Genomic DNA, 26,566 nt, shown 5'->3' on the forward strand with positions numbered 1-26,566 from the left:
AATTTTTTAGCAAAAATATTATATAATCCATAACGAAGAGGAAAGGCAGTCAGTAGAAAATTTCTCTGAATAGGATAAGATATAGGATTTAACAGACAAAAGACTTTAAAACAGCTATTATAAGCACATTAATGAATAAAAGGAAATGTTTAAAGAATTAAAGGAAAATGTAATGGCAATGTAATAATAATGTTTCAATACAGAAAGATAAATTATTTATAATATAAAAATTATAGGCTTCAGGGGCGCCTGGGTGGCTCAATGGGCTAAGCCTCTATCTTCGGCTCAGGTCCTGATCTCAGGGTCCTGGGATCAAGCCCCACATCGGGCTCTCTGCTCAGCAGGGAGCCTGCTTCTCCCTCTCTGCCTGCCTCTCTGCCTACTTGTGATTTCTCACTCTGTCAAATAAATAAAATAAAATCTTAAAAAAAAATTATAGACTTTAAAAGTATAATAACCAAAATTTACAAACTGACTACATAGACCCAACAGAAGTTCTGAGGCCAAACATTGAATCAGTGAAGGTGAAGAGAGATCAATACAAATATCCAAACTGAAAAATACAGGAACAAAAGATAGGAAAAAAATGAACAGACTCTCACAAATCTGTGGGATACCAAGGGTAGCAGCATACATGTATAGGAATCCTAGAAAGAGAGGAGAAAGACAAAGGGCAAAGAAAAAATATTTGAAGAAATACTGGTTGAAAATCCAACTGGATGGAAAATATTACCCCACAGATACAGAAGTTCAAATAATATCAACTAGAATAAACACAAAGAGATCTATACCCAGACACATCATACTCAAGTTTTTGAAAGACAAAGTCAAAGAGAAAATCTTAAAAGCAGCAAGAGAAAAATGACTAATCATGTACAAAGGGAAAGCAATAGAATTACCAGAAATAGGGAAGTTAGAAGGCAGTCAATGATATGTTCAGACTGCTAAGAGAAAAAAGAAACAAACCTGTTCACAAAAATTTCCTACCCAAAACATTATTCTCAAAAAACAAGGCGAAATAGACCTTTCCAAATAAATAACAGCTGAGAATGTTTGTTGCAAACAAAAATACTTAAGGATGACCTACAGGCTGAAGAAATGATACTAGACAATACTCAAATTGATAGGAAGAATGAAGAATATGGGAAATGGTAAGAATATAAGTAAAAGACTTTATAAATATATACTTTTCTGTCTTCTCTTAATTTCTTTAAAGGACTTAAATTGTATGAAATTGCTATGCTGGGTTTACAAAAATATACATGTACTATATGTGAAAATAACACAGAGCTGGAGAAGAAATGGAGCTATATTGGATTAAAATAGCTATATTTCACTAGAATTAAGTCAGTACTATCCTGAAGGAGACTGTGATAAGATAAAATGTATACTATAACGCTTAAACATCAAGAAAATATCTTTTAAAAATTTAGTTAAAAAACAAAGGAAAATTAAAATGGTACCTAATACATATTTGCTTAACACTAAAGACATAAAAGAGAAAAATAACACAAAAACTATAAGACACATAGAAAACAAATAGCACTAAGGAAAATGGAAATCCAACTATATCAATTATTACATTGAATATGAATGGAATAAAGACAGATTAAAAGGCAGAAATTATCAGACCGGATTAAAAAAAAAGCAAGGTCCAACTATATGCTATCTACAAAAGCCAGATTTGAAGATATAAATAGATTAAAAGGAAAAGAAAAAGATACACCATGCAAAAAGTAACCACAAGACAGCTGGAGTACCTAAATCAGTATCAGACAAAATAGACTTTAAGAGGAAAAAAAATAGTACTTCAGACAAAAAAGGACATTTCATAATGATAAAATGGCCAATATATCTTAGAGATTTAACAATTAGAAATCTATATACACTGAACAAAACAGCTTCCAAAATACTAAAACAAAAATAGTAGAATTGAAAGAAGAAGTAGATAATTCAACAATTATAGTTGAAGATTTCAATATTCCCCTCTCAATAATTCATGGAAAAACTAGACAAATAATCAGCAAAGATACAGAAAACTTGAATAATACCATTAAAATTTGACACTTATAAAACATAGCACCTAACATCATCAAAATACATAGTCTTTTCCAGCACAAATGGAAATTTCCATATTAAGCATAAGCTAAATAATATATTAATCAGAAAGGACTAGAGATCATTCAAAACATGTTCTTTGATTACAGCAGAATTATATTAGAAATCAAAAAGAGAAAATTCGGAAAGCCCCAAATATTTGGATTTAAATCACAAAGAAATCTAGAGGATGATTAGAAAATATTTTGTGTTAGACTTTTTTATTTTTTTTTTAAAGATTTTATTTATTTATTTGACAGAGAGAGATCACAAGTAGGCAGAGAGGCAGGCAGAGAGAGTGAGAGGGTGCTGAGCAGAGAGCCCGATGCGGGACTTGATCCCAGGACCCTGAGATCATGACCTGAGCCGAAGGCAGCGGCTTAAACCACTGAGCCACCCAGGCGCCCCTAGAAAATATTTTGAACTGAATAAAAACACCTACAAGAAATCAACATTTTATGAAATGGAGACAGAGCAGAGCTTAGAGGGAAATCTGTAGATTTAAACACCTATATTAGAAAAGAAGAAAAGTCTCAAACAATAATCTAAGCAGCTTCTACCTTAAGAAACTCAAGAAATTAGATCAAATTAAACCAAAACCAAACAGCAGGTCAGAGCAAAATTCAATGAAATAGAAAATAGGAAAACAACAGAGAAAATGAATAAGACCAAAGTCTTACTGATAAACCTCAAGCTAGACCGATGAAACATTAATACTCATAAAACATAATAAAACAAGACAAAAAAGGGACAGTACTAATTACCCAAATGAAAAATGAAAGAACATCATCACTGACATTAGAGAAATTTTAAAAAATTATAAGGGAATACTGTAAACAACTTTATCTTGTTTATATAACTTAGATGAACTGGACAAATTCATAGAAAGACAAGTTACTGAAACTAACTCAAGAAGAAACAGAAAATCTGAGAAGACCTATGAACAAATTAAAATGCTGAATTAGTAATTAAAATTGTTCCCACAAGGAAAAGCTCATTTCCATAAAGTTTCCTCAGGGGATTCTATGAAACATCCAAAGATTTCGTACCAATACTACATAAACTTTTTCAGAATATAAAGGAGGATGTGACACTGCCCAATTTATTCTATAATGTCTGATACCAAAGCTAGACAAAGCTAGGCAAAGATCAAAAGAAAATTACATACCAACATCCACCACAATGCAACTATCTTAATCAAAATATTAACAAACCTAATCCAACAGTATATAAAAAGGATTATATACCATGACCATGTAGGCTTTGTCCCAGGAATGCAAGGTTGGTTCAACATTGAAAATCAATTAAGGAAATATGCTGTATTAATAAAATAAAAGACAAAAAATAAAAGACAAAATCTGAAAGTATAAGGAAGAAGCATTCCATAAAATTCAACACCTGTGATAAAAGCTTTTAACAAACTAGGACTAGAAGGGAACTTCATCAAGCTAAAAAAGGGCATGTGTGTGTGTGGGGGGGGCACTCTATAGCTTATCTCATATATAATGGTGAAATATGGACTATTTTCCCTCCAAGAATGGGGAATAAGGCAAAGATCTTGGCATTCACCACTTCTATGCAATTTTGTGTTAGAAGTTCTAGCCAGTGCAATGAGGTAAGAAAAAAGGCATATAGATTGAAAAGAAAGAAAGCTGTCTTTATTTGTAGATGACATAACTCTACATGCAGAAAATTTTAAGGAATCTACAAAGAAACTACTAGAACTAAAAAATGAGTTTATTAACATTATAGGATGTAAGATTAATATAGAAAAATCAATAACATTTTAATATACTAGGAACAAACAATCTAAACATAAAAAAGAAACCACTCCATTCACAACAGTGTTAATAGAAATAAAATATTTAAAAGTCAATTTTAACAAGACTCTTCACTAAAAAAATAGGAAACACTGCATAGAAATTAAAGAACATCTATAAAATGCAGAAATATTTCATCTTCATGGATTATAACACTCAATATTGTTAAAATAGCAATTCTTTACAAATTAATCTACAGATTCAGTACAATTTCTATGAAAAATGCCAGCAGATTTTTTTTTTTTTAAGAAACTGATAGCTGATCAAAGCAAAGAGTCAACAAAACAAAGAGGCAACCCATAGAATGGGAGAAGATATTCCCAAATGACACTACAGACAAAGGGCTGATATCAAAGATCTATAAAGAACTCCTCAAACTCAACACTTAAAAAATGGGCAGAAGACATGAACAGACACTTCTCCAATGAAGACATACAAATGGCTAACAGACACATGAAAAAATGTTCATCATCTTTAGCCATCAGGGAGATTCAAATCAAAACCACAATGAGATACCACCTTACACCAGTTAGAATGGCCAAAATTAACAAGACAGTAAACAACAAGTACTGGAGAGGATGTGGAGAAAGGGGAACCCTCTTACACTGTTGGTGGGAATGCAAGTTGGTGCAGCCACTTTGGAAAACAGTGTGGAGATTCCTTAAGAAATTAAAAATAGAGCTACCCTACGACCCTGCAATTGCACTTCTGCATATTTACCCCAAAGATACAGATATAGTGAAAAGAAGGGCCATCTGTACCCCCAATGTTCAGAGCAGCAATGACCACAGTTGCCAAACTGTGGAAAGAGCCAAGATGCCCTTCAAAAGATGAATGGATAAAGAAGATATAGTCCAAGGAGGGGAGAATTCGAGAAATAAGTGATACCATAAGACGAAACAATATCAGAAAAATTGGGATTCCAGAAGAGAAGAAAGAGAGAGAGGGGCAGAAAGTATACTGGAGCAAATTATAGTACAGAATTTCCCTACTATGGCAAAGGAAACAAGCATCAAAATCCAGGAGGCACAGAGAACCCCCCTCAAAATCAATAAAAATAGGTCCACCCTGTCATCTAATAGTAAAACTTAAAAGTCTTAGTGACAAAGAGAAAATCCTGAAAGCAACCCGGGAAAAGAAGTCTATAACATACAATGGTAGAAATATTAGATGGGCAGCAGACTTATTCACAGAGACCTGGCAGGCCAGAAAGAACTGGCATGATATATTCAGAGCATTAAATGAGAAAAATATGCAGCCAAGAATACTTTATCCAGCTAGGTTATCATTGAAAACAGAAGGAGAGATAAAAAGCTTCCAGGACAGAGAAAAATTAAAAGAATTTGCAAACAACAAACCAGCCCTTTAGGAAATATTGAAAGGGGTCCTCTATGCAAAGAAAGAGCCTAAAAGTAGTAGACCAGAAAGGAAGAGACAATATACAGTAACAGTCACCTAATAGGCAATACAATGGCACTAAATTCGTACTTCTCAATAGTTACCCTGAATGTAAATTGGCTAAATGCTGCAATCAAAAGACACAAGGTATCAAAATGGATTTAAAAACTAAACAAATCAAAAGACACAATCAAAAGACACAAGGTATCAAAATGGATTTAAAAACTAAACAAAACCCAGGGGGCACCTGGGTGGCTCAGTAGGTTGAGCCACTGCCTTCGGCTCAGGTCATGATCTCAGGGTCCTGGGATCGAGTCCCGCGTTGGGCTCTCTGCTCAGCAGGGAGCCTGCTTCCCTCTCTCTCTCTCTGCCTGCCTCTCTGTCTACTTGTGATCTCTCTCTCTGTCAAATAAATAAATAAATAATTAAAAAAAAAAAACTAATCAATATACGGTCTACCAGAAACTCATTTTAGACCCAAAGACACCTCCAGGTTGAAAGTGAGGGGGTGAAAAACAATTTACCATGCTAATGGACACCAAAAGGAAGCTGGGGTGTAATCCTCATATCAGATAATTTAGTTTTTAAGCCAAAGACTATAATAAGAGATGAGGAAGGACACTATATCATACTCAAAGGGTCTGTCCAACATGAAAATCTAACAATTTAAATGTGTATGCCCCTAATATGGGAACAGCCAACTATATAAACCAATCAATAACAAAATCAAAGAAACACATCAACAATAATACAATAATACTAGGGGACTTTAACACCCTCCCTCACTGAAATGGACAGATCATCCAAGCAAAAGATCAACAAGGAAATAAAGGCCTTAAATGACACACTGGACTAGATGGTGTCACAGATATATTCAGAACATTCCATCCCAAAGCAACAGAATACACATTCTTCTCTAGGGCACATGGAACATTCTCCAGAATAGATCACATCCTGGGTCACAAATCAGGCCTCAACCAGTACCAAAAGATTGGGATCATTCCCTGCATATTTTCAGACCACAATGCTCTGAAGCCAGAACTCAATCACAAGAGGAGAGTTGGAAAGAACTCAAATACATGGAGGCTAAAGAGCATCCTACTAAAGAATGAATGGGTCAACCAGGAAATTAAAGAAGAACTGAAAAAACTCATGGAAACAAATGAAAATGAAAACACACGGTTAAAATCTGTGAGCCACAGCAAAGGTGGTCCTGAAAGAAAAGTATATAATGATATAAGTCTTTCTCAAGAAACAAGAAAGGTCTCAAATACACATCCTAACCCTACACCTAAAGGAGTTGGAGAAAGAACAGCACACAAAGCCTAAACCCAGCAGAAGAGAAATAATAAAGATCAGAACAGAAAACAATGAAATAGAAACCAAAAGAACAGTAGAACAAATCAATGAAACTAAGAGCTGGTTCTTTGAAAGAATTAATAAGATTGATAAACCCCTGGCCAGACTTATCAAAAAGAAAAGAGAAAGGACCCAAATAAATAAAATCAAGATGAAAAGAGGAGATCACAACCAACACCAAAGAAATACAATTATAAGAACATATTATGAGCAACAATACACCAGCAAATGTGACAATCTGGAAGAAATGGATGCATTCCTAGAGATGTAAAAACTACCAAAACTGAACCAGGAAGAAATAGAAAACTTGAACAGATCCATAACCACAAGGAGATTGAAGCAGTCAACAAAAAATCTCCCAAGAAAGAAGAGCCCAGGATTGGATGGCTTCCCAGGGGAATTCTAATATTCTCCTGAAACTGTTCCAAAAAAAAAAAAAAAAAAAAAAAAAGAAGAAGAAATGGAAGGGAAACTTCCAAACTCATTTTATGAGGCCAGCATTACCTTGATCCTAAAACCAGACAAAGACCCCATCAAAAAGGAGAATTATAGACCAATATCCTTGATGAACACAGAAGCAAAAATTCTCACCAAAATACTAGCCAATAGGCTCCAACAGTACATTAAAAGGATTATTCACTACAACCAAGTGGGATTTATTCCTGGGCTGCAAGGTTGGTTCAACATCTGCAAATCAATCAATGTGATACAATACATTAATAAAAGAAAGAACAAGAACCATATGATACTCTCAATAGATGCTAAAAAAGCATTTGACAAAGTACAGCATCCTTTCTTGATCAAAACTCTTCAAAGTGTAGGGATAGAGGTTACATACCTCAATATCATTAAAGCCATCTATGAAAAACCCACAGCGAATATCATTCTCAACGGGGAAAAACTGAGAGCTTTTCCCCTAAGGTAAGGAACACGGCAGGGATTTCCACTATCACCCCTGCTATTCAACATAGTACTAGAAGTCCTAGCCTCAGCAATCAGACAACAAAAAGAAATTAAAGGCATCCAAATAGGCAAAGAAGAAGTCAAACTCTCACTCTTTGCAGATGATATGATACTTTATGTGGAAAACACAAAAGACTCCACTCCAAAACTGCCAGAACTCATACAGAAATTCAGTAAAGTGTCAGGATATAAAATCAATGCACAGGCAGAGGCCTTAACCCACTGAGCCACCCAGGGGTCCTGGGATCGAGCCCCACGTCGGGCTCTCTGCTCCGCGGGGAGCCTGCTTCCTCCTCTCTCTCTGCCTGCCTCTCTGCCTGGTTGTGGTTTCTCTCTGTCAAATAAAAAAAAAAAAAAAATCAATGCACAGAAATCAGTTGCATTTCTAGACACCAACAGCAAGACAGAAGAAAGAGAAATTAAGGAGTCAATTCCATTTACAATTGCACCCAAAACCATAAGATACCTAGGAATAAACCTAACCAAAGAGGCAAAGAATCTGTACTCAGAAAATTATAAAGTACTCATGAAAGAAATTGAGGAAGACACAAAGAAATGGAAAAATGTTCCATGGATTGGAAAAACAAATATTGTGAAAATGTCTATGATACCTAAAGCAATCTATACATCTAATGCAATTCCTACCAAAATACCATCGGTTTTTTTCAAAGAAATCGAACAAATAATCCTAACAATTATGTAGAACCAGAAAAGACCCCGAATGGCTAGAGGTATGTTGAAAAACAAAGAGAAAGTTGGTGGTATCACAATTCCAGACTTCAAGCTCTATTACAAAGCTGCATCATCAAGACAGTATGGTACTGGCACAAAAACAGACACATAGATCAATGGAACATAATAGGGAGCCCAGAAACAGACCCTCAACTCTATGGTCAACTAATCCTCAACAAAGCAGGAAAGAACGTCCAATGGGAAAAAGACAGTCTCTTCAACAAATGGTGTTGGGAAAATTGGACAGCCACTTGCAGAAAAATGAAACTGGACCATTTCCTTACACCACACACAAAAATAGACTCCAGATGGATGAAAGACCTCAATGTGAGACAGGAATCCATCAAAATCCTTGAAGAGGACACAGGCAGCAACCTCTTGGACCTCAGCGGCAGCAACTTCTTCATAGAAACATTGCCAAAGGCAAGGGAAGCAAGGGCAAAAATGAACTATTGGGACTTCATCAAGATGAAAAGCTTTTGCACAGCAAAGAAAATAGTCAACAAAACCAAAAGACAACTGACAGAATGGAAGAAGATATTTGCAAAGACATATCAGATAAAGGGCTAGTATCCAAAATCTATAAAGAACTTATCAAACTCAACACCCAAAGAATAAACAATCCAATCAAGAAATGGGCAGAAGACATGAACAGACATTTCTGCAAAGACATCCAGATGGCCAACAGACACATGAAAAAGTATCCACATCACTCAGCATCAGGGAAATACTAATCAAAACCATGGTGAGATACTACCTCATACCAATCTGAATGGTAAAATTAACAAGTCAGGAAATGACAGATGTTGGAGAGGATGCGGAGAAAGGGGAATCCTCCTACACTGTTGGTGGGAATGCAAGCTGATGCAATCACTCTGGAAAACAGCATGGAGGTTCCTCAAAAAGTTGGAAATAGAGCTACCCTACAACCCAGGAATCACACTACTGGGTATTTACCCTAAAGATACAAATGTAGTGGTCCGAAGGGGCACGTGCACCCAAATGTTTATAGCAGCAATGTCCACAACAGCCAAACTGTGGAAAGAACCTAGATGCCCATCAACAGATGAATGGAAAAAGAAGAGGTGGTATATAAATACAATGGAATACTATGCAGCCATCGAAAGAAATGAAATCTTGCCATTTGTGATGATGTGGATGGAATTAGAGGGTATTATGCTGAGTGAAATAAGTCAATCAGAGAAAGATTGATCTGAGGATTTTTGCCTTATTATCAAGTCTTAAAAATTCTATATATATTCTGATATATATATGATCTCCCTGATATGAGGATTTTGTGAGGTAGAGTGGGGGGTTTGGGGGGCAGGGAAGGAAAAAATGAAACAAGATGGGATCAGGAGACAAACCATAAGATACTCTTAATCTCCCAAAACAAGCTGAGGGTTGCTGGATGGAGGGAGGGTATGGAGAGGGTGTTAGGTTTATGGACATTGGGGAGGGTATGTGATATGGTGAGTGCTGTTAAGTGTGTAAGCCTGACAATTCACAGACCTATACCCCTGGGACAAATATACATTATATGTTAATAAAAATAATTAAGAAGATATGGTCCACATATACAACGGAATATTATGCCTCCATCAGAAAGGATGAATACCCAACTTTTGTACCAACATAGATGCTGAGTGAAATAAGTCAAGCAGAAAGAGTCAATTATCATTTGGTTTCACTTAATTGTGGAGCATAAGGAATAACATGGAGGGCATGGGAGAAGAAGAAGAGAAGTGAGTTCGGGGAAATCAGAGCGGAGGGATGAACCATGAGAGACTCTAGACCCTGACAAACAAACTGAGGGTTTTGGAGGTGGGGGGTGGGGGATTGGGTGAGCCTGGTGGTGGGTATTAAAGAGGGCACATATTGTATGGAGTACTGGGTGTGGTGCATAAACAATGAATCTTGGAACACTGAAAAAATAAAATTAAATTAAAAAAAAAGAAACTGATAGCTGATGCTAAAAATTGGATTAAAAAAGTACAGTAAAAATTGGATAGCCATATGAAGGTGGGGGGGAAAGGACTTTACTCCATGCCTCATATCATAAATACCAGGACAATTTAAAAAATGGATTTCTGGATGAAAGCAGAGAATAAAAATCTTCATTGCCTTGGGTTAGACAATGATTTAATTTGGCAACAAAAGTACAAAGGAAAAAAATGATAAACTGTACTTCATTAAAAACACAAACTTTTACTCTTCAGAGACATCCTTTAAGAAAATAAGACAAGCCATAGACCAAGAGCAAATATTTGCAAATTATGTATTTGGTAAAGAACTTGTGTTCAGAATATATATAGAATTTTTAAGACTTGATAATAAGAAGGCAAAAATCCTCAGTTTTGAAGGTGGGCCATACTAGTTATATAACTAGTTAAAAGCTGAGTTAAAAGCAGCCATTATTTTAGGACTTTGCAAGTAATATTCAATCCTTCAGAGAATATATCAGTCCAGTTTCAATTTATTAGCTCTTTTTGGAAGGCATCTTATTCTCAAAGTTCTCAAAGTTCAAAGATTTGAAAATAAGTTTCTTCAAAGAAGATACACAAATGGATTCTAAAAACATATGAAAATATGCTCAACATCAATTATTAGGGAAATACAAACAAATCACAATGAAATACCAATTCACATATAACAGAATGGTTATAATTAAAAAGACTGATGAAAAAAAAATGAAAAGAAAAAAAAAGACTGATGATATCAAGTATTAACAAGAATGTGAAGAAACTATAACCCTCATATATTGCTGGCAATGTAAAAGGGTAAAGCCACTTGAAACAATTTGGAAGTTTCTTAAAAGAATAAATATAAACTTAGCATATGACCCAGCAATTCTACTCCTAGATATCTGCTTAAGAGAACTAAAAGCATTTGTCTGCTCAGTCTTGCATGCAAATGTTTATCGTGACATTATCCAAATAATCCAAAACTGGAAATAATCTTAATGTTTATCAATTGCTGAATGGTTAAACAAAATGTATTATATCCATACAGCATGCTATAATTCAGCAATAAAATTATTGTTATGTTCTATCACATGGATAAGCATCAAAAATAACTCTAAGCGCAAGAAGCCAGAAACAATAGATTACATATTGTATAATTCCATTTATATAAAACATCCAGAAACAAAAAATCTGTAATGACAAAAATCTATAGGGACAGAAAATCTGTAGAGATAGAAAATGTACAGAAAAGGAAATCTGTAGGCCCAGAAAACATATCAGAGTTTGTTTGTGGTTGAGATTAAAAAGTGGAGACTGATTGCCAAAGGGTATAAAACTTTCTGAAGTGATGGAAATATTCTAAAAATGAATTGTGGAGATGGCTGCACAATTCTACAAATTTATTAATAAAAAACTGAACTCTACATTGAACTCCAATGACAAAGTTTTATGGTATATAAATTATAATTAATTTTTTTAAAGTTGTCATGGTTCCTAGGCGGTTCAGTTACATCCCCAACTCTTGATTTCGGCTGATGTCATGGTCTCAGGGTTGTGATATTGAGCCCTCTGTTATATCAGTCTCCACGCTCAGTGCGGAGTCTGTTTAAGATTCTTTCCCTCTTTCTCTCACCTTCTGCCCCTCCCCATGCTTGCAAGGGCACATGTATGTACTCTCTTTCTCTCTCATTCTCTCTCTCTCCAATAAATAAATAAATCTTTAAAATAAAATGTTGTTAAGTGCTCCTCTGTGTAAGTAGAGACAATTGACTGAAGCAGATCTTCTTTGCTCTGGGAAGAATCACTTCAGTGGACAACTTAATTATGTAAGTGTAAGGCTAGTAGGCATTCATTAGCTGGGGGGAAATGATCTAACAAAAACCCTTTGGAGCTAGTAAAGGCTGTTCCTTCCCAATACCTAATGGTAAACAAAATTAATTAAAGAGAAGGAGGTAAGTAGATCTACATTAAAAATAAAATAGGGATCCTGAAAGGGAGGGATTAAAACTAGACATCATTCTTTTTAAGGTTTAGAATTACCAGAATTTCTTCCATGAATTTTAGTGATAGTATCCGTGGTCCATAAGTAGGAAGGCACACTAAACAAGTTTTATCAAAAAGGAAAGGAGAATCTGAGTTGGTGATTTAGGGTCTAAATTAGACGCACTATAGGCCAAATTTAGTGTCTACAGAGGACATATAGGCAAAACAATGGAAGTAAAGGCCAGAGTAAATCACACAGTATAAATCCTGATTAAAAAGGATATTCATTCAGTGCCCATTTGTTCTTAAATGGAATAAGGGGCCTCTGAAATCAACTTTTCTAATGTTTCAAGGATACAAAGGTCCAATATTAATATGAAATCTTTTGTTTAAAAATCATTATTTTATATTTTTATATAAAATAATAGTATAAAATTCAATTATTAAAAAAATACCATGAGGACCAAACAAAATTTATCTGTGAGGTACATCTGAGTTACAGACAACCAGTTTGCTATTCCTGGACAAGATGTTTAAGAAAGGAAGGCTGATTTTGGTACAGTGTGGGGAAAGGGCTGAAAGATAACGTTGTCACACATCTGACCTGGCGTGGAAGTCGGGCTCATGAAGCATGTAAGTATAAATTAAGGAAACTAAATCCTGTGCTATATCCCTTGGATAAACATAACACTGGAAAGGGTGGTCATCCTCCTATTAAGAACCACTGAGGTCTCCACAAGGGTCAGTGTCATCACATTAAGAGCAAGGATACATCAAATTCTTGGGGATAAGTTTTAATCCACGAAACCATGTAGCAGTGACAAAATCAAATGAAGCTAAAAATGAGACCACTAGCTTATATACTAATCAAAATTCTCATCTCTTTATTCGTCTATGCTTTGAAAGAAAGGTTAGCCTCTCTGTAATGAGTAAACTGTCAAAAGTTTAGCAGTATGTGAAAGGGGAGTGGAAGGTGACACCAAGAAAAGAGCTACTTAGCAGTCCTGCTAATATGGACAGATTAGTGTAAGTGATTAATCTGAATATTTAAAAGACGAAACCTTATTTGTATCGTAAGTGGCCATATTAGTTATATAACTAGTTAAAAGCTGAGTTAAAAGCAGCCATTATTTTAGGACTTTGCAAGTAATATTCAATCCTTCAGAGAATATATCAGTCCAGTTTCAATTTATTAGCTCTTTTTGGAAGGCATCTTATTCTCAAAGTTCTCTTTCTAGCCTGTTGATCTTCTTGGTCCTCATAATACACACACTGTCTCTCATCTGACAGGAAACCCAAGACACAAAATCTTTGCTATCGGAGCCAGAGACCCATTTTTCTTATACACATATAGAAAGATTTCACAGAATAGGTACTAAAAGCATGGCTTTGGAGCCAGACCGCCTGGGTTCAAATTTCTTCCTTTACGTATGTTATCCTGAAGAAATTACTGTCCCTCAAAGTGCTTTAATCTCTTCATCTGTAAACCCTACTGGGCTTTTTAAAGGATTACATAAATGAATACATGCAATGTCCTTAGAACAACATCTGACAATAGATAAATGAAAATGTAATAATGTATATGACAATATTCTACCCAGGGAATGTGGGAATGAAGGGATAAGAGTCACAGCTATATTGCACAATCAGAAGTATGTGATATACTTTATAGTATGTCTGAATCTCCAAGTAGATTATAGTCTATTGACTACCAAGAAACATATAATGATAATGCTCTATTCAGCAACTAAAATATGTCTTTCAGACCATTTGCTCCTAATAATTGATCAGTTTTGAAAAATGGAGAATTCTGATAAAAACTAGTAATAAAGGAGAAAATAAGGCAGGGAATTTAAACATCTTCCCTGAATAGTGAAACAAATTTAACTCCAAAAATTATATTACTTGTATATCTGGGGTGCAATTAATATAGAAGTCTGAAAATAGTCATAACAGTTCTCTAAATTTGTCCTATAAAATATAAAAATAATATATACAAAGATTTAGCTAAAAGGATGTTTATCACAGCATTTTTTTTATAATAGCAAAAATTAAAAACAATCTAGATGGCCAGTGATCAGTTAAATAAATTGTGTTACATCCTTCAAATGAATACAGATTGAATACAATTGAATACAAAACAGCCATCTTAAAATGTATTGTGGAACAACTCTTTATGACAAGCAAAAATGTAATAAAATGCTGTACACTAAAAGATCCAAGTTGAGGGGCTGGTGGAAATTTATCTATGCAAAAAGCAGTCTATATATACAAAAGATATCTAGAGCTACAAGACTATATATATAAAAGATGTTAGCAGTGGTTATCTTTTGGTGGAATTGTGTGATTTCTTTTTTTTTTTTTTGTTCTTTTCTATGGTTTGCAAATTTTCTCCAAGGAAGATACATTATTTGGTAATTGGATTAAAATATTACTAGGGAAAAAGTGCTTCTCTAACTTTAATGTGCATATCAATCAGCTGGATAATTCTGTTAAAATGAAGATTCTGACTCAGGTTTGATAGGGCCTGAGGGTTTTTCTTTTTTTAAAAAAATATTTTATTTATTTATTTGTCAGAGGGAGAGAGCACAAGTAAGGGGAGCAACAGGCAGATTCCCTGCTAAGCAAGGAGCCCGATGTGGGACTCTATCCAGGACCCAGGGATCAGAACATGAGCCAAAGGCAGACACTTAACTGACTGAGTCACCCAGGCATTCCAAGAGTCTTCCTTTGTAACAGGCTCCCAGGTGATGCTAATGCTGTTGGATTGGCAACACACTTCGAGTAGCAAGACAATACCTAGAATATATACTTAATCTTCCTTTTTCTCTAACCATGTAGTATGGTTACTCTTGCAAAACACAAGCAAATAGAAGCTACTCTTTATGTTATTAAACTTGATATACGATATGGCATTGCTAAGTAGCCCATGGAAACATTTTCTAATGTTAAATTATTTAATTTTCCAATTAGCTTAGTATAAGGTCAGCTGATTATTCAAATTCTTATAAGCAATCATGATAAAAATACACAGATCACGCTGAAGAGTTTAGTGCTCTGGAATGTGGTATTTTCCATGTTCAGGTCAGCATCTTACTGCTTTTGGTTAGTAACCATAAGCCTTTGAAGTAAATTGCAAAGATCATAATAGAACAAATTAAAGAATGCTTATTAGTGTAAGACCATAGTGATATTTAAAGGCAATCTAACAAACAACTCAGTGTTTATTGAGAAATAGGCTGGTAATACCAAAAATAAATTGACAAATTTATGCCCTCTAGGAGTTTAAAGTCAAATATGGGAGATATGTAACTTAAGGAATAATTTAATATAACTTTAAATCTATTAAAATAAACCATAATTGATGTGAGCATAAGATGACAGGAGAACAAAGGAAGAAGATTATGAATTTTACTGGAATGAAAAATAGGAAAAGAATGCTCTGGTGATTTTTGTTAGAGATAATAATTGAACAGAGTCTGAACGTAAGAGCAGATCTTACCACTGGTGGGAGAAAGGAAAAGGAATTCCAGGGAGAAGAAACATCTTAAATTAGCACTGTTATTGTAAAGGGAATCCAGTGTCTGACTATTCATTTGCCATGGTCATGTACTGACCAAAAGTCTTAGTTGTAAATACCCGCCCAGCTCAAATAGAAAATCTTTAGTATCCAAATACATTTCCTTGCAGAATAAGCAAGTTAACTTTTCCTTTATTATGCTTTTAACATAATTTAATTTAACATTTTAGGCCCTTTTAACAAAGACCGCACATATATTATCTTCTGCTTTAAAAAAAACAGATTAGCTCCCCACTGTCTATTAGAATGTAGTTCAAAATTCTGAGTATGTGATAGATTTCAAAGATCAGATCTACAGGCTACCCTTCTAATATTTTACCATGTCTTTTAAGTAAATCCTAAATTTTCATGTTTTCACATATTTTTGTATGTTATTTTCTTTTTTTTTTTTTTTTAAGATTTTATTTATTTATTTGACAGAGAGAGATCACAAGTAGGCAGAGAGGCAGGCAGAGAGAGTGAGAGGGAAGCAGGCTCCCTGCCGAGCAGAGAGCCCAATGCGGGACTCGATCCCAGGACCCTGAGATCATGACCTGAGCCGAAGGCAGCGGCTTAAACCACTGAGCCACCCAGGCGCCCCGTATGTTATTTTCTTATATTAAAATATCTTTTCCTCCTTTTCTGAGTCTCAGAAGTTAATTCATTCTTCATGTTCTTGAAGGTTCACATCTCCCCTTAATGTTAATTTCTTCTTACACTAAGCTCCTACATAAACTTACAATTTTAAGTAACCATTTCACTATACCTTAAATATTATGTTGGTTGTATGTTTGCTCTTCCTACTCTTGTTTTTGAGGGTACGAACTAGATCTTATTTTTCCCATAGCCCATCTGTAGACCATGATACAGTAAATTCTCAAAAACATTTGCCAAGTGACTAAAAACGGATTACTACCAAGAAACTTATGGAATAGCTGCTGATAGAAAAAGCAGATAAAAGGATAATGTGGATGGTGTTCTAGCTTAGAAGTTACAATGGGGAAAAAAAGGAAGTTACAGTAACACAGATTCAGTGGCCTAAGAAATAAACATGAAAGGGGTATCTGGGTGGCTCAGTCAGTTAAGTGTCTGACTCTTGATTTCAATTCATGACATGATCTCAGGGTCATGAGATCCAGCCCCACATTGGGCTCCACACTCAGTATGGAGTCTGCTTGAGATTTCTCTCTCTCCTGCTGCTCCTCCCTGCCCCTCTCTAAAATGAATAAATTAATCTTCAAGGAAAAAAAAAAGAAACATGAAAGTGAATTGTCTTAAAGATTGCATGAGCTTTGGAAGGGTAAAACTAACTAGATAAAGTGGCCTGATAAACCATTTTAGTTATCTAATCCTACCTGAAGAAATCTATATACAAAATTGTTTATTTGTTTAATATGATATTTAAATCTAAGATTCACTCATACGGCTTTTTATCTACCAGAAAAATAGCTAGTCAATTCATGGGGAAGGAGAATAAGAAAAGTGTTTGATGGTATTCACCTATTCAGTCCTTAAAATGTTATTAGACATTCATTAAGTGTATAAAGTCCAAGATTTAAATCGTGAAAACTTCAATTAAGTTCAGCATTGTATAATTTGATACACCACTTATGATCAAAGGAAGATTTAAAAGCTAACCATAATACATTTGCTACAAAGAGAATTCAATGAACATCAATACTCCTGTTCATTCTGAGTCAGAACGAAAAGCAGAATTCCTCCATGTTTTTCTTTTGAACTTCTTGTACTTACATGTAGATGGAATCAGCTGTTAAATATTTATGTTATCAAACAGGAATTCCTGTTACTTAATTTAATAATAGAAGATAAAACACAGTTCTATGTGGCTTTTATATTGTATTTCTTCCTATATTTACTATCACTAGAGAAAAATCTTGGATTAAAACTTGTTACATTTCATAAATGCTTAAATTGGTAATTAATCTTTACTCAACAGTTCAATTAAAAAAATTACATGTATTTTCAGTGCTTAGTTGATTTCTTAAAATAGCACTTTTGGAACAAGCATATTCAGAGTGTTTATTATCAGGAGACAGTACATTCCTTTTTGTTGTCAAACAAGTCATACAAGTAGAATACTTTAAGTAGCTTTAAAGAATGTGGTTTTCATAAAAACTTCATATAGTCAAAGTTCCTTCTATAACTCACTCTGTAAGTGATAATTTGTGCTTTCATCACAAAAATAAACCCTGGAATTTTGAAATGATAGGATTTCTGTTTCTGTTGCATCAGTGTTTTCTCCTCTACAGTAACACACTCCATAATAGAAAACTAGAGCTTGTGTTTACTATACCCATCATTATGTATATAAAATTATTGTGTCTTTTGATATTTTTGGGATATGAAAGAGAGAAGAGAGTAGAAAAATACTTGATTATAGAAGAATACTTGATTAATGAATATTCAGTTATTCTAAATATTTCTTGTGTCATGCCTATTATTTACAGGGCTACAAGGCTTGCACCTAAATTTTACTTGTGTTACAAGCGTACTATTTATTTTATTTTGTGACATCACAATTCAGAAAAAAGTTAACAGCATTTTATCAGTCTCTTTTTTCTTTCTTTTTTATTTTAAAGATTTTATTTATTTATTTGACAGACAGAGATCACAAGTAGGCAGAGAGGCAGGCGGTTGGGGGCGGGAGCAGGCTCCCTGCTGAGCAGAGAGCCCAATGTGGGGCTTGATTCCAGGACCCTGGGATCACAACCTGAGCCAAAGGCAGAGGCTTTAACCCACTGAGCCATCCAGGCGCCCCATCAGTCTCTTTTTTTCTAAAAGAAATCACGCTCATGTTGTTATCTTCAATTGTTAGTTTTAAAATGTGTTTCAGAAAACATCACAGGTCCCATACATTTTTAAAAATGGTGACAGTATGGTTCAAACATAAGTTTTATTACAAGCCTGTGATCTCATTCATTCATCAAACACATGTGAGATACATTTACTAAACAAACACCTACTATGTCTGTTTTGGAGGAGTAGGTACTAGTGAAACAGAAACTAATTCAGTACTGTCCCCATTCTTAATTGAATGCTTAATTAAAAGTCTTCCAAATGCATGAAAAAGATTTCCAAAGGGACCTAAGAGAATGCAATTTAATAGAACAGGACAAGTGGAATGAATAACAAACTTCTGCTGTTTGGTTAATTTTAATAATGTAGAATTATGTCTAATATTTAGCAGTTCATTAACTTGAAGATATTTGAGATTCCTCATCTATCAACCTGCTTTACAGTAAGGATTAATTATAAACAATCAAAACCTTTAAGTAAGAAGAATTTTAACAATGTATGTGTTCTTTACTTTCTCCTTAAACCAGCTCAAAGAAGGTAAAAAAAAAAAAATTCTGATGCAGTAAATAAATAATTCAAATAAACTTCTATAGAACCATGAAGGTACTGTAAAAAACCTAGGACTAAATTTCATAAACTATTCTTGGTTTGTTTTTTTTTTTTTTTTTAATTGAGTTTTAAACTGCTATGGAATATATAAACAGAAAAAAGCAAAACCTAGTGCTATTTGATCATCAAACACATCAAAAAGGGCAAAGGTACCAAGGGTAATTCTATTGTTCCTTTAATCACAATGACAAAAATACCTTGGGGAGGGTCCAAGGTGAGATGTGGAATGGAGGAACTGGTATTTTTTATACCTGAAATTTATCTTTTAAAGTGCATGTCACCAAAAATGGTTACATTTTAGCAAAGTAGCAAGTTCAAACATTTTAACATGCCTGGAAAGAATGTGATGTATGCATAAACAAGTTTTTCCTCCTTTAACCGCAATTAAAAGAACATAAAATATAATTATAAAAGCTTTTGATATTTATTATGTTATAAATATAAGATTTTACATAGAGTAATTATACTATGCTTTCATATTAGAAATCCTGCTTGTAAAAAAACCTGAAGTAACTTTTACACAGGCACTTAAAAATAAAAAATGGTAAACACAGTAGAACTTTAATTATAAATTCCAGAGTCTTCTGCCCTTTTAAATTTTAAGGATTATGAATCCAAAAAAACTTTTTAAAAAATAAACTGATTCTTTCTAAAATTTAGGATTTTCACTTTTATATAAGAACAAAAAATAAAAACAAACATTCACTAGAAATGACATAAAATTCTGTAGAAAATTTCCTACTGACATGTGACTTAATGGTCACATATAAAACAAAACAATAAACTACACGATTCAGTTCAACTTATAATCAAGTTTTGTGGAATTTTGCAACTTCGTTCTGCAAAATGTCCTTGTACAAATCACAAAAAGACAAAACATTGTTTTTTATGTTTGATTCTAAAACTCCAATTAGTATTTTAGCTTCTAGTTAAAATGTACCATTAAAAAAAAAAACAAACAAAACTTACTTGATTTGTCCCATAAAGCAGTATGTTCAGAGAAATGAAGGCTGTCATTTTCCAGAGCAGTTTTCTGATCATGTGCAGTACTTTTAGAATGTCTATGAAATAATCGGCTAGCAAAACCTTCCAATTTCTGAAGAGCAGTTGTACCTGTATACTGGTTACAGGGTAGTTCTTTATAAGCTGCCATTCATGTGCATTTACACTTTACTTAAAGTAAATGAAAATATTTCCAGAAGGAGCTCAACAAATTCTTACACAAAGCTAAGAGCTATGCATGTGTCAAACTTCCTGTTTGCAGGGTATTCAAACCACTACTGCTGCTCTGTTTCCTGTTAATATAAAACAGTACATTACTGAGCCTTTCTTAGCAAACCCTCCATCTCAACTAGAGATGGGGATTTTAAAGACTTGCAATATCAGCCTAAAAGGTTTTATGCTTAAGAGTGTTTAATATTAATGAGAACATTAAAGATAAGACTTTATATAGAGACTGAAAAAAACTTTTCAAAAAGAAAACTAGTTAAACATGTATTACAACTCCATGCAAACAATTCAAGGCCAAACCATTCTCCAAATATAATATGTTAAAAAGGTTGTGTGTGTGTGTTTTTTTTTTCCAGGAAATCAGCTAATGTACAGATTTTATGAATCCTGATAAGCAGTTAACTTTTCATTGGCAACTCATATAAAATGGATATTAAAAGCCCTTGCAAAACAACTTTATAACATGTTTTAACTAAGAAATATCTGAACTAGCACTTAAAAAAAAGAACTGAATGTTGCTAACTCATTGACTTAAGTCTAAAATATACAGGAACTACAAAAACGTAGTATGAGTACTGCTTATCAAACTTACCATCTGCTGACAAGTGTTTATCAGCAGTACTTTTTAAAACATTTTAAAATATGAAAAAATGAACAAAATATAAGATTTAAAGTTATGTAAAATCAGCCACAGCAAAACATTTCAACTGAAAAAAAAAATTCCTTCTAGCTTACTGAAACATCTTAATTTTTAAAACTTAACACTGAGTACTACTGCTTCACTGATCCCTAACTTTAGGTCTGACTTAGAAACAACTCCTTTGATTAAAAGAAAGTAAAATTTGCCATAGTCCATTTGCAGGAAAAAAGTAACCTGTGACACTTAATGATGAACTCAAGTACTTGCCTTTTGACACTAATTAAAGGATGAAAAATCTATATACTTTTCTCCTTGGGGGAGAGAGAGGATCTACCTAAAAATATCTTAGTCCAAATTTCCTGCCAACTGCTTGACAAATAGAATAGGAACAACAATAATAAAAAGAATTGGAACAATAATATAATCAGTTTAGGACAACACATACACACACACAAAAATTGACTTATGAATTTTGCCAAGTAACAGCTCTACTGTTGTATATTTTGTTTTGTGTAATAAAATTAGTATCAATGTAACCAAATAGGGAACAGTATCTATAATACTAAGCTTTTAAAATCTGTAGCTTTCTGTATAAACATGTGAGTATAAGAATAGATAATTTTTTTTAACATCTGACAGTGCTTTACACAAAACAGACATTGAACAAGTGTTCGCAGTCTGTAATCAGTCTCTACAGAGCATGGAAGGACTATAGGGCCTGAAGTGGATGAAATCCCTTAATTCTCTGCCTTGCTGTCTTAGGAGAAATTCCTTTCATTCTTGAGACTCACTCCAAGTGTCACCTCTTCACTGAATTTTCCAACATATTTCTTAGAAAATAAATTGCTCTCTCCTTTCTCCACTGATTTAAACTTCTGTGTTAAAACTTGCTGTTTATAAATTTAAGTCTCAAATTATGTTACTTGAATTCATCAATATAGTGCATGTATTATGTACTCAATATGTTCAAGAAAGCATTCATTTTTTTTTATAATTTTATTTTTTTTTCAGTGTCCCAAGATTCATTTTTTATGCACCACACCCAGTGCTCCATACAATATGTGCCGTCCTTAATACCCACCTCTAGGTTCACCCAACCCCCTAGCCTCTTCCCCTCCAAAACCCTCAGTTTGTTTCTCAGAGTCCAGTCTCTCATGGTTTGTCTCCCCCTAAAAACGAAAGCATTCATTTTTAACAAATTAAAGGTCTAAGTAAAATCATTAAATACTTGAAAATGTTTTATTTATGCAATGTCATTGAACTCTTTTTCTCTATATTCAGTCAGTTACTAAATTTTGTTCATTCTTTGGGTTTCATTTTTGTAATGTGCAAATGTGAATTTCTAAAATAACTTGTTTTCCCTGCTTCCAGTCATTTCTTTCGATCACTCATCTCTGACACATTAACCTTCCCAAAATATTCAACTCATGGTATTCCCTTGCCAAATGAACGAACTAATCCTAACACTTCAGCCCCACCATATCATCTTTAACATGTTTAGCCAGGCATATTCAACGTTGCTCAAGCTTAGTACAGATATTCCAGAGTCCTAACTAGAACACTAAGATTCATTTATTTAAAACAATGCATAAGGCTATTAACAGCAAAGTAAGTAGAAGAAGGAGGGGAAGGAGGGGGAGGAAGTAAGCCTTACTAGATGAGTGAAAACCCTACATCTGAAACCTGGACTTTTTTTTTTTTTTCTTTCAGTAAAACTGTTTCTATTTGTTACAAAGTCCTTACAGAAAGTAAAATCTTTAGTCTGCAGAGCAATGTTTCTATATATGGTAATGTGACCAGGAAGTTGTTGCTATGTAAGTACTTAGGCAACTTGATTTTTATTAAAAAGAAGAACTCTACTGGCATCTACTGCTGAAAGGAAACAACTACAGCTTTTACTAAAACTGAATTCCTTCCTTCATAATTGATTAATTGAAATTAATCTTAAGAAGTATATTGCTTGCTATTCATCCTGATGGTATTTACAGAACTTTAATTTATACTAAAATGTCTAGCCCTGTACTCCAAATTTGGTATAATAGCATATTTTATACTCTATTAATAACTTAATTAAATAATGTATGATAATAAAACCAGAGTAATCAACTTTGAGATTATGAAGTCCTTATTATTCATTCTGCATTAATTTTTGAGATTATAACAATTTTCAGAGTTGAATCTCCTGTTATACCACAAAAAGTTTTTGTTCCCTATATTTAGTAATAGTGGTGAAACCTTACATTTATTTACCAATTACTTTACAACATACAAAATGGGAATTTCCACTGGCTCATCAGATCTTTACAAATGAAGTAGGCAGGGCAGGTGTTATTATCTCTACTTTAAGATGAGAAAATAAACTTAGAAACACTAAGTGACTTGCCCAAAGTCAAGTCTTCTGGCTCCTAGATCAAAGCTCCTTTGTACTGCACAACAGTGATCAACAAAGGAAGTAAAGATTTTTTCAAATGCAGTATTTTTCCAATAGGGATAGGGAAGTGGGGGGCTCAGCAGGGAGTCTGCTTCTCCCTCTCCCTCTCTCTATCTCTGTCTCAAATAACAAAATCTTAAAAAAAAAAAAAAAAAGATGGGGAAGTCAAAAATAAAAGAACAGCAGGAGGGTGGAATTAGTTCTTGGAAATACTGTTCAGAGTCTAAGAATCTTTTTTATTAGAATGTTTCCATTCAGATGATCGGTCACCTTAGAGCCTGTGACTTCATTGTCTACCTTCAGGTTCACAATCATGCTGAGGCCAAGAACAACTATGTACTTTAGAATTTCAAGGTTAAAGAAAAGCAAAACATGGAAGCATATTTGATACATAAATGATGTATTTGTTCCATGTAGAGGGCAAATAATATGACCATGACCCCTGCTATTCAAATAAAGATTTTAGGGTAATGGTTTTTGCCTTTCAAAAAATGACTTAAATGGATTCATATCTTTTATGAATGGATTCAACCCTTTAAGACTGGCTTATTTCATTTAGCACAGTGTTAACACCTGAGGCTCATCCATGTTGTGTTTCAATAGTTCACTCATTTTTTTTTATTGCTGAATTGTATGGATTTACCACAATTTATATATCCATTAACAACTGAATTGCCTTTGCACCTTTGTCAAAAATCAATTAACAATATTTGTCTGGGTCTATTCTGGACTTTATCATGTTCCACCAATTTGTGTATGTGTCAATTCTTTCATCTACACCGTAGTGTGTTGGTTATTATAGTTTTCTAGTAAATCTTAAATCTGATAGTGTAAATGTTCCAACATTTTTTTCTTCTTAGTTGTTTTGACTATCAGAGTTCCTTAACCTTTCCATATATATTTTAAGATTGTCTATGTCTACAAAAATAATCTTGCTGGGACTTTATTTTTTCATTTTTTATTTATTTTTATTTTTAAAGATTTTATTATTTATTTGACAGACAGAGACAGCAAGAGAGGGAACACAAGCAGAGGGAGTGGAAGAGGAAGAAGTAGGCTTCTCGCTGAGCAGGGAGCAGGATGCAGAGGTCCATCCTAGGACTGTGGGATCATGATCTGAGCCAAAGGCAGACACTTAATGACTGAGCCACCCAGGCGCTCCCTTGCTGGGACTTTATTGTGTTTATTGAGAGAAATGACATCTCAATATACTGAGTCTTTCAATCTATGATCATAGAGTTATCTCTTCATTTACTTGGGTCTTTGATTTCTTTCATCAGTGTTTTATAATCTTGAGCATAAAGATCCTGCAAATATTTTGTTAAGAGTTATACCTACATACTATTTTTTTAAATTGGAGTTATTGATTGTGATTGTGATTGTAAATGGTACTTTGAGAATATTTGCAATTGTTCATTGCTAGTATACAGAAACATGACTTATTTTTATATTTCAACCTTGTATATTGCAACCTTGCTAAGCACACTTACAAGTTTTAGGAGCCTTTTTCTTCTTGTAGATTTCTTAGGATTTTCTATGTAGGCAAGCATATCATCTTTGAACAGATATAGTTTGTTCTACTTCTAGGACTTTCAGTAATAATGTCAAACAAGACTATCAAGATGGACTTATCTTCCCCCATTCTTTTGCTTTTAAATGTTATATCAGTATATTTAAAGTTGACTTCTTGTTACAACACGTAGCTGAGTCTTGTTTAAATCATTTATATTTGCTGTAATTATTGATACTATTGGCTCTAGGTCTATTGTTTTTTTATTTCTTTTCTGTTTGTTCCCTATCTGTTAAAAAAAAAGGCTTTCATGAATATAACTGGCATTCAATAAACTGCAAATATCCAAAGTGTGGAATTTGGCGTTTTGACATATAAATACAACTGTGAGACCATAAATCAAGATAATGAACTTTTCTCATGCCTCTTCATAAGCTTTCCTTCTTTCCATTCCAAATCCTTGGCAACTTGATACTTCCTGACAAAATACATAATTTGCATTTTAAGACCTATATAAAATGGAACTTTTTGGCAAAATAAACTTTAATTTTAGAACAGTTTTTAGATTTACGGAAAAACTGCAAAGATACTATAGGGTTGCCATATACCCAACACACAAGTTTCAGTTATTATTAACATCTCACATTAGTTATGGCAAATTTGTACAATTAATGAGTCAATTTTGATACATTATTGTTAACCAAAGGCCATAGTTTATTCAGATTTCCTTAGCTTTAATCTAATGTCCTTTTCCTGTTCCAGGACCCCATCTAGGATATTACATTGCATTTAGTACTCATGACTCCTTTGGCTCCTCTTGGCTGTCATGACTCATGTTTCCTTAGATTCCTTCTCAGATTTTCCTTGCTTTGATGACCTTGACAATTTTGAGGAGTATTGGTCAAGTATGTAGTAAAGTGTTCCTCAGTATTTTTGGGTTTTGTTTGTTTATTTTTCATGATTAGCTGGGGTTATGGGCTACTGAGGAAACAGACGTAAAGTGCCACTTGTATCACATCATATCAAGGATATATACTATCAACATGACTTATCACTGTGAATGGTATTCTTGTTAACCTGGTTTAGGTAGTGTTTTTCAAGTGCCTCCACTATAGTTACTCCCTTCCCCCTCATCCATACTGTACTTGTTGGAATGAAGTTACTATGCCCAGTGCACACTTAAAGAAAGGGAAGTTATACTCTAATTCCTTGAAGACAGAGTGGAATTCCTCTGCCTGGACAATGTGTCTCTTCTCCCCAATTTATTCATTCAATCATTTATTTACATTCAGTATGGACACATGGATATTCACTTTATATTTTGAGCTATAACCCAATACTGTGCTATTAATTTTTTTTTTTTGCTTAAATTATTCAAGCTTTGACCATTGGAAACTCTTTCAATTGCCTCCTATGTCCCACTAAGATACAATCATGTTTGCATGAGCACATGC

General features: G+C 33.9%; 1 protein-coding gene across 2 annotated transcripts in view; it reads right to left on the reverse strand.

The window, feature by feature from the left end:
- The window catches only part of PRKACB (protein kinase cAMP-activated catalytic subunit beta), a 121,764-nt gene that overhangs the window by 51,060 nt on the left and 44,138 nt on the right, over nucleotides 1-26,566 (reverse strand). Inside the window, exon 1 of one of the 2 annotated variants that reach the window (XM_046006768.1) lies at nucleotides 20,271-20,519. The exons of the other annotated variant lie outside the window; for it this stretch is intronic. Within the exon in view, the coding sequence (XP_045862724.1) occupies nucleotides 20,271-20,454 (184 nt within the window). The 5' untranslated portion in view covers nucleotides 20,455-20,519. Of the gene's footprint in view, nucleotides 1-20,270; nucleotides 20,520-26,566 lie in introns of those variants that run through there. 2 annotated transcript variants of the gene reach the window in all.

Source organism: Meles meles, chromosome 1 (assembly GCF_922984935.1).
Source record: "Meles meles chromosome 1, mMelMel3.1 paternal haplotype, whole genome shotgun sequence".
Taxonomy (NCBI): Eukaryota; Metazoa; Chordata; class Mammalia; order Carnivora; family Mustelidae; genus Meles; species Meles meles.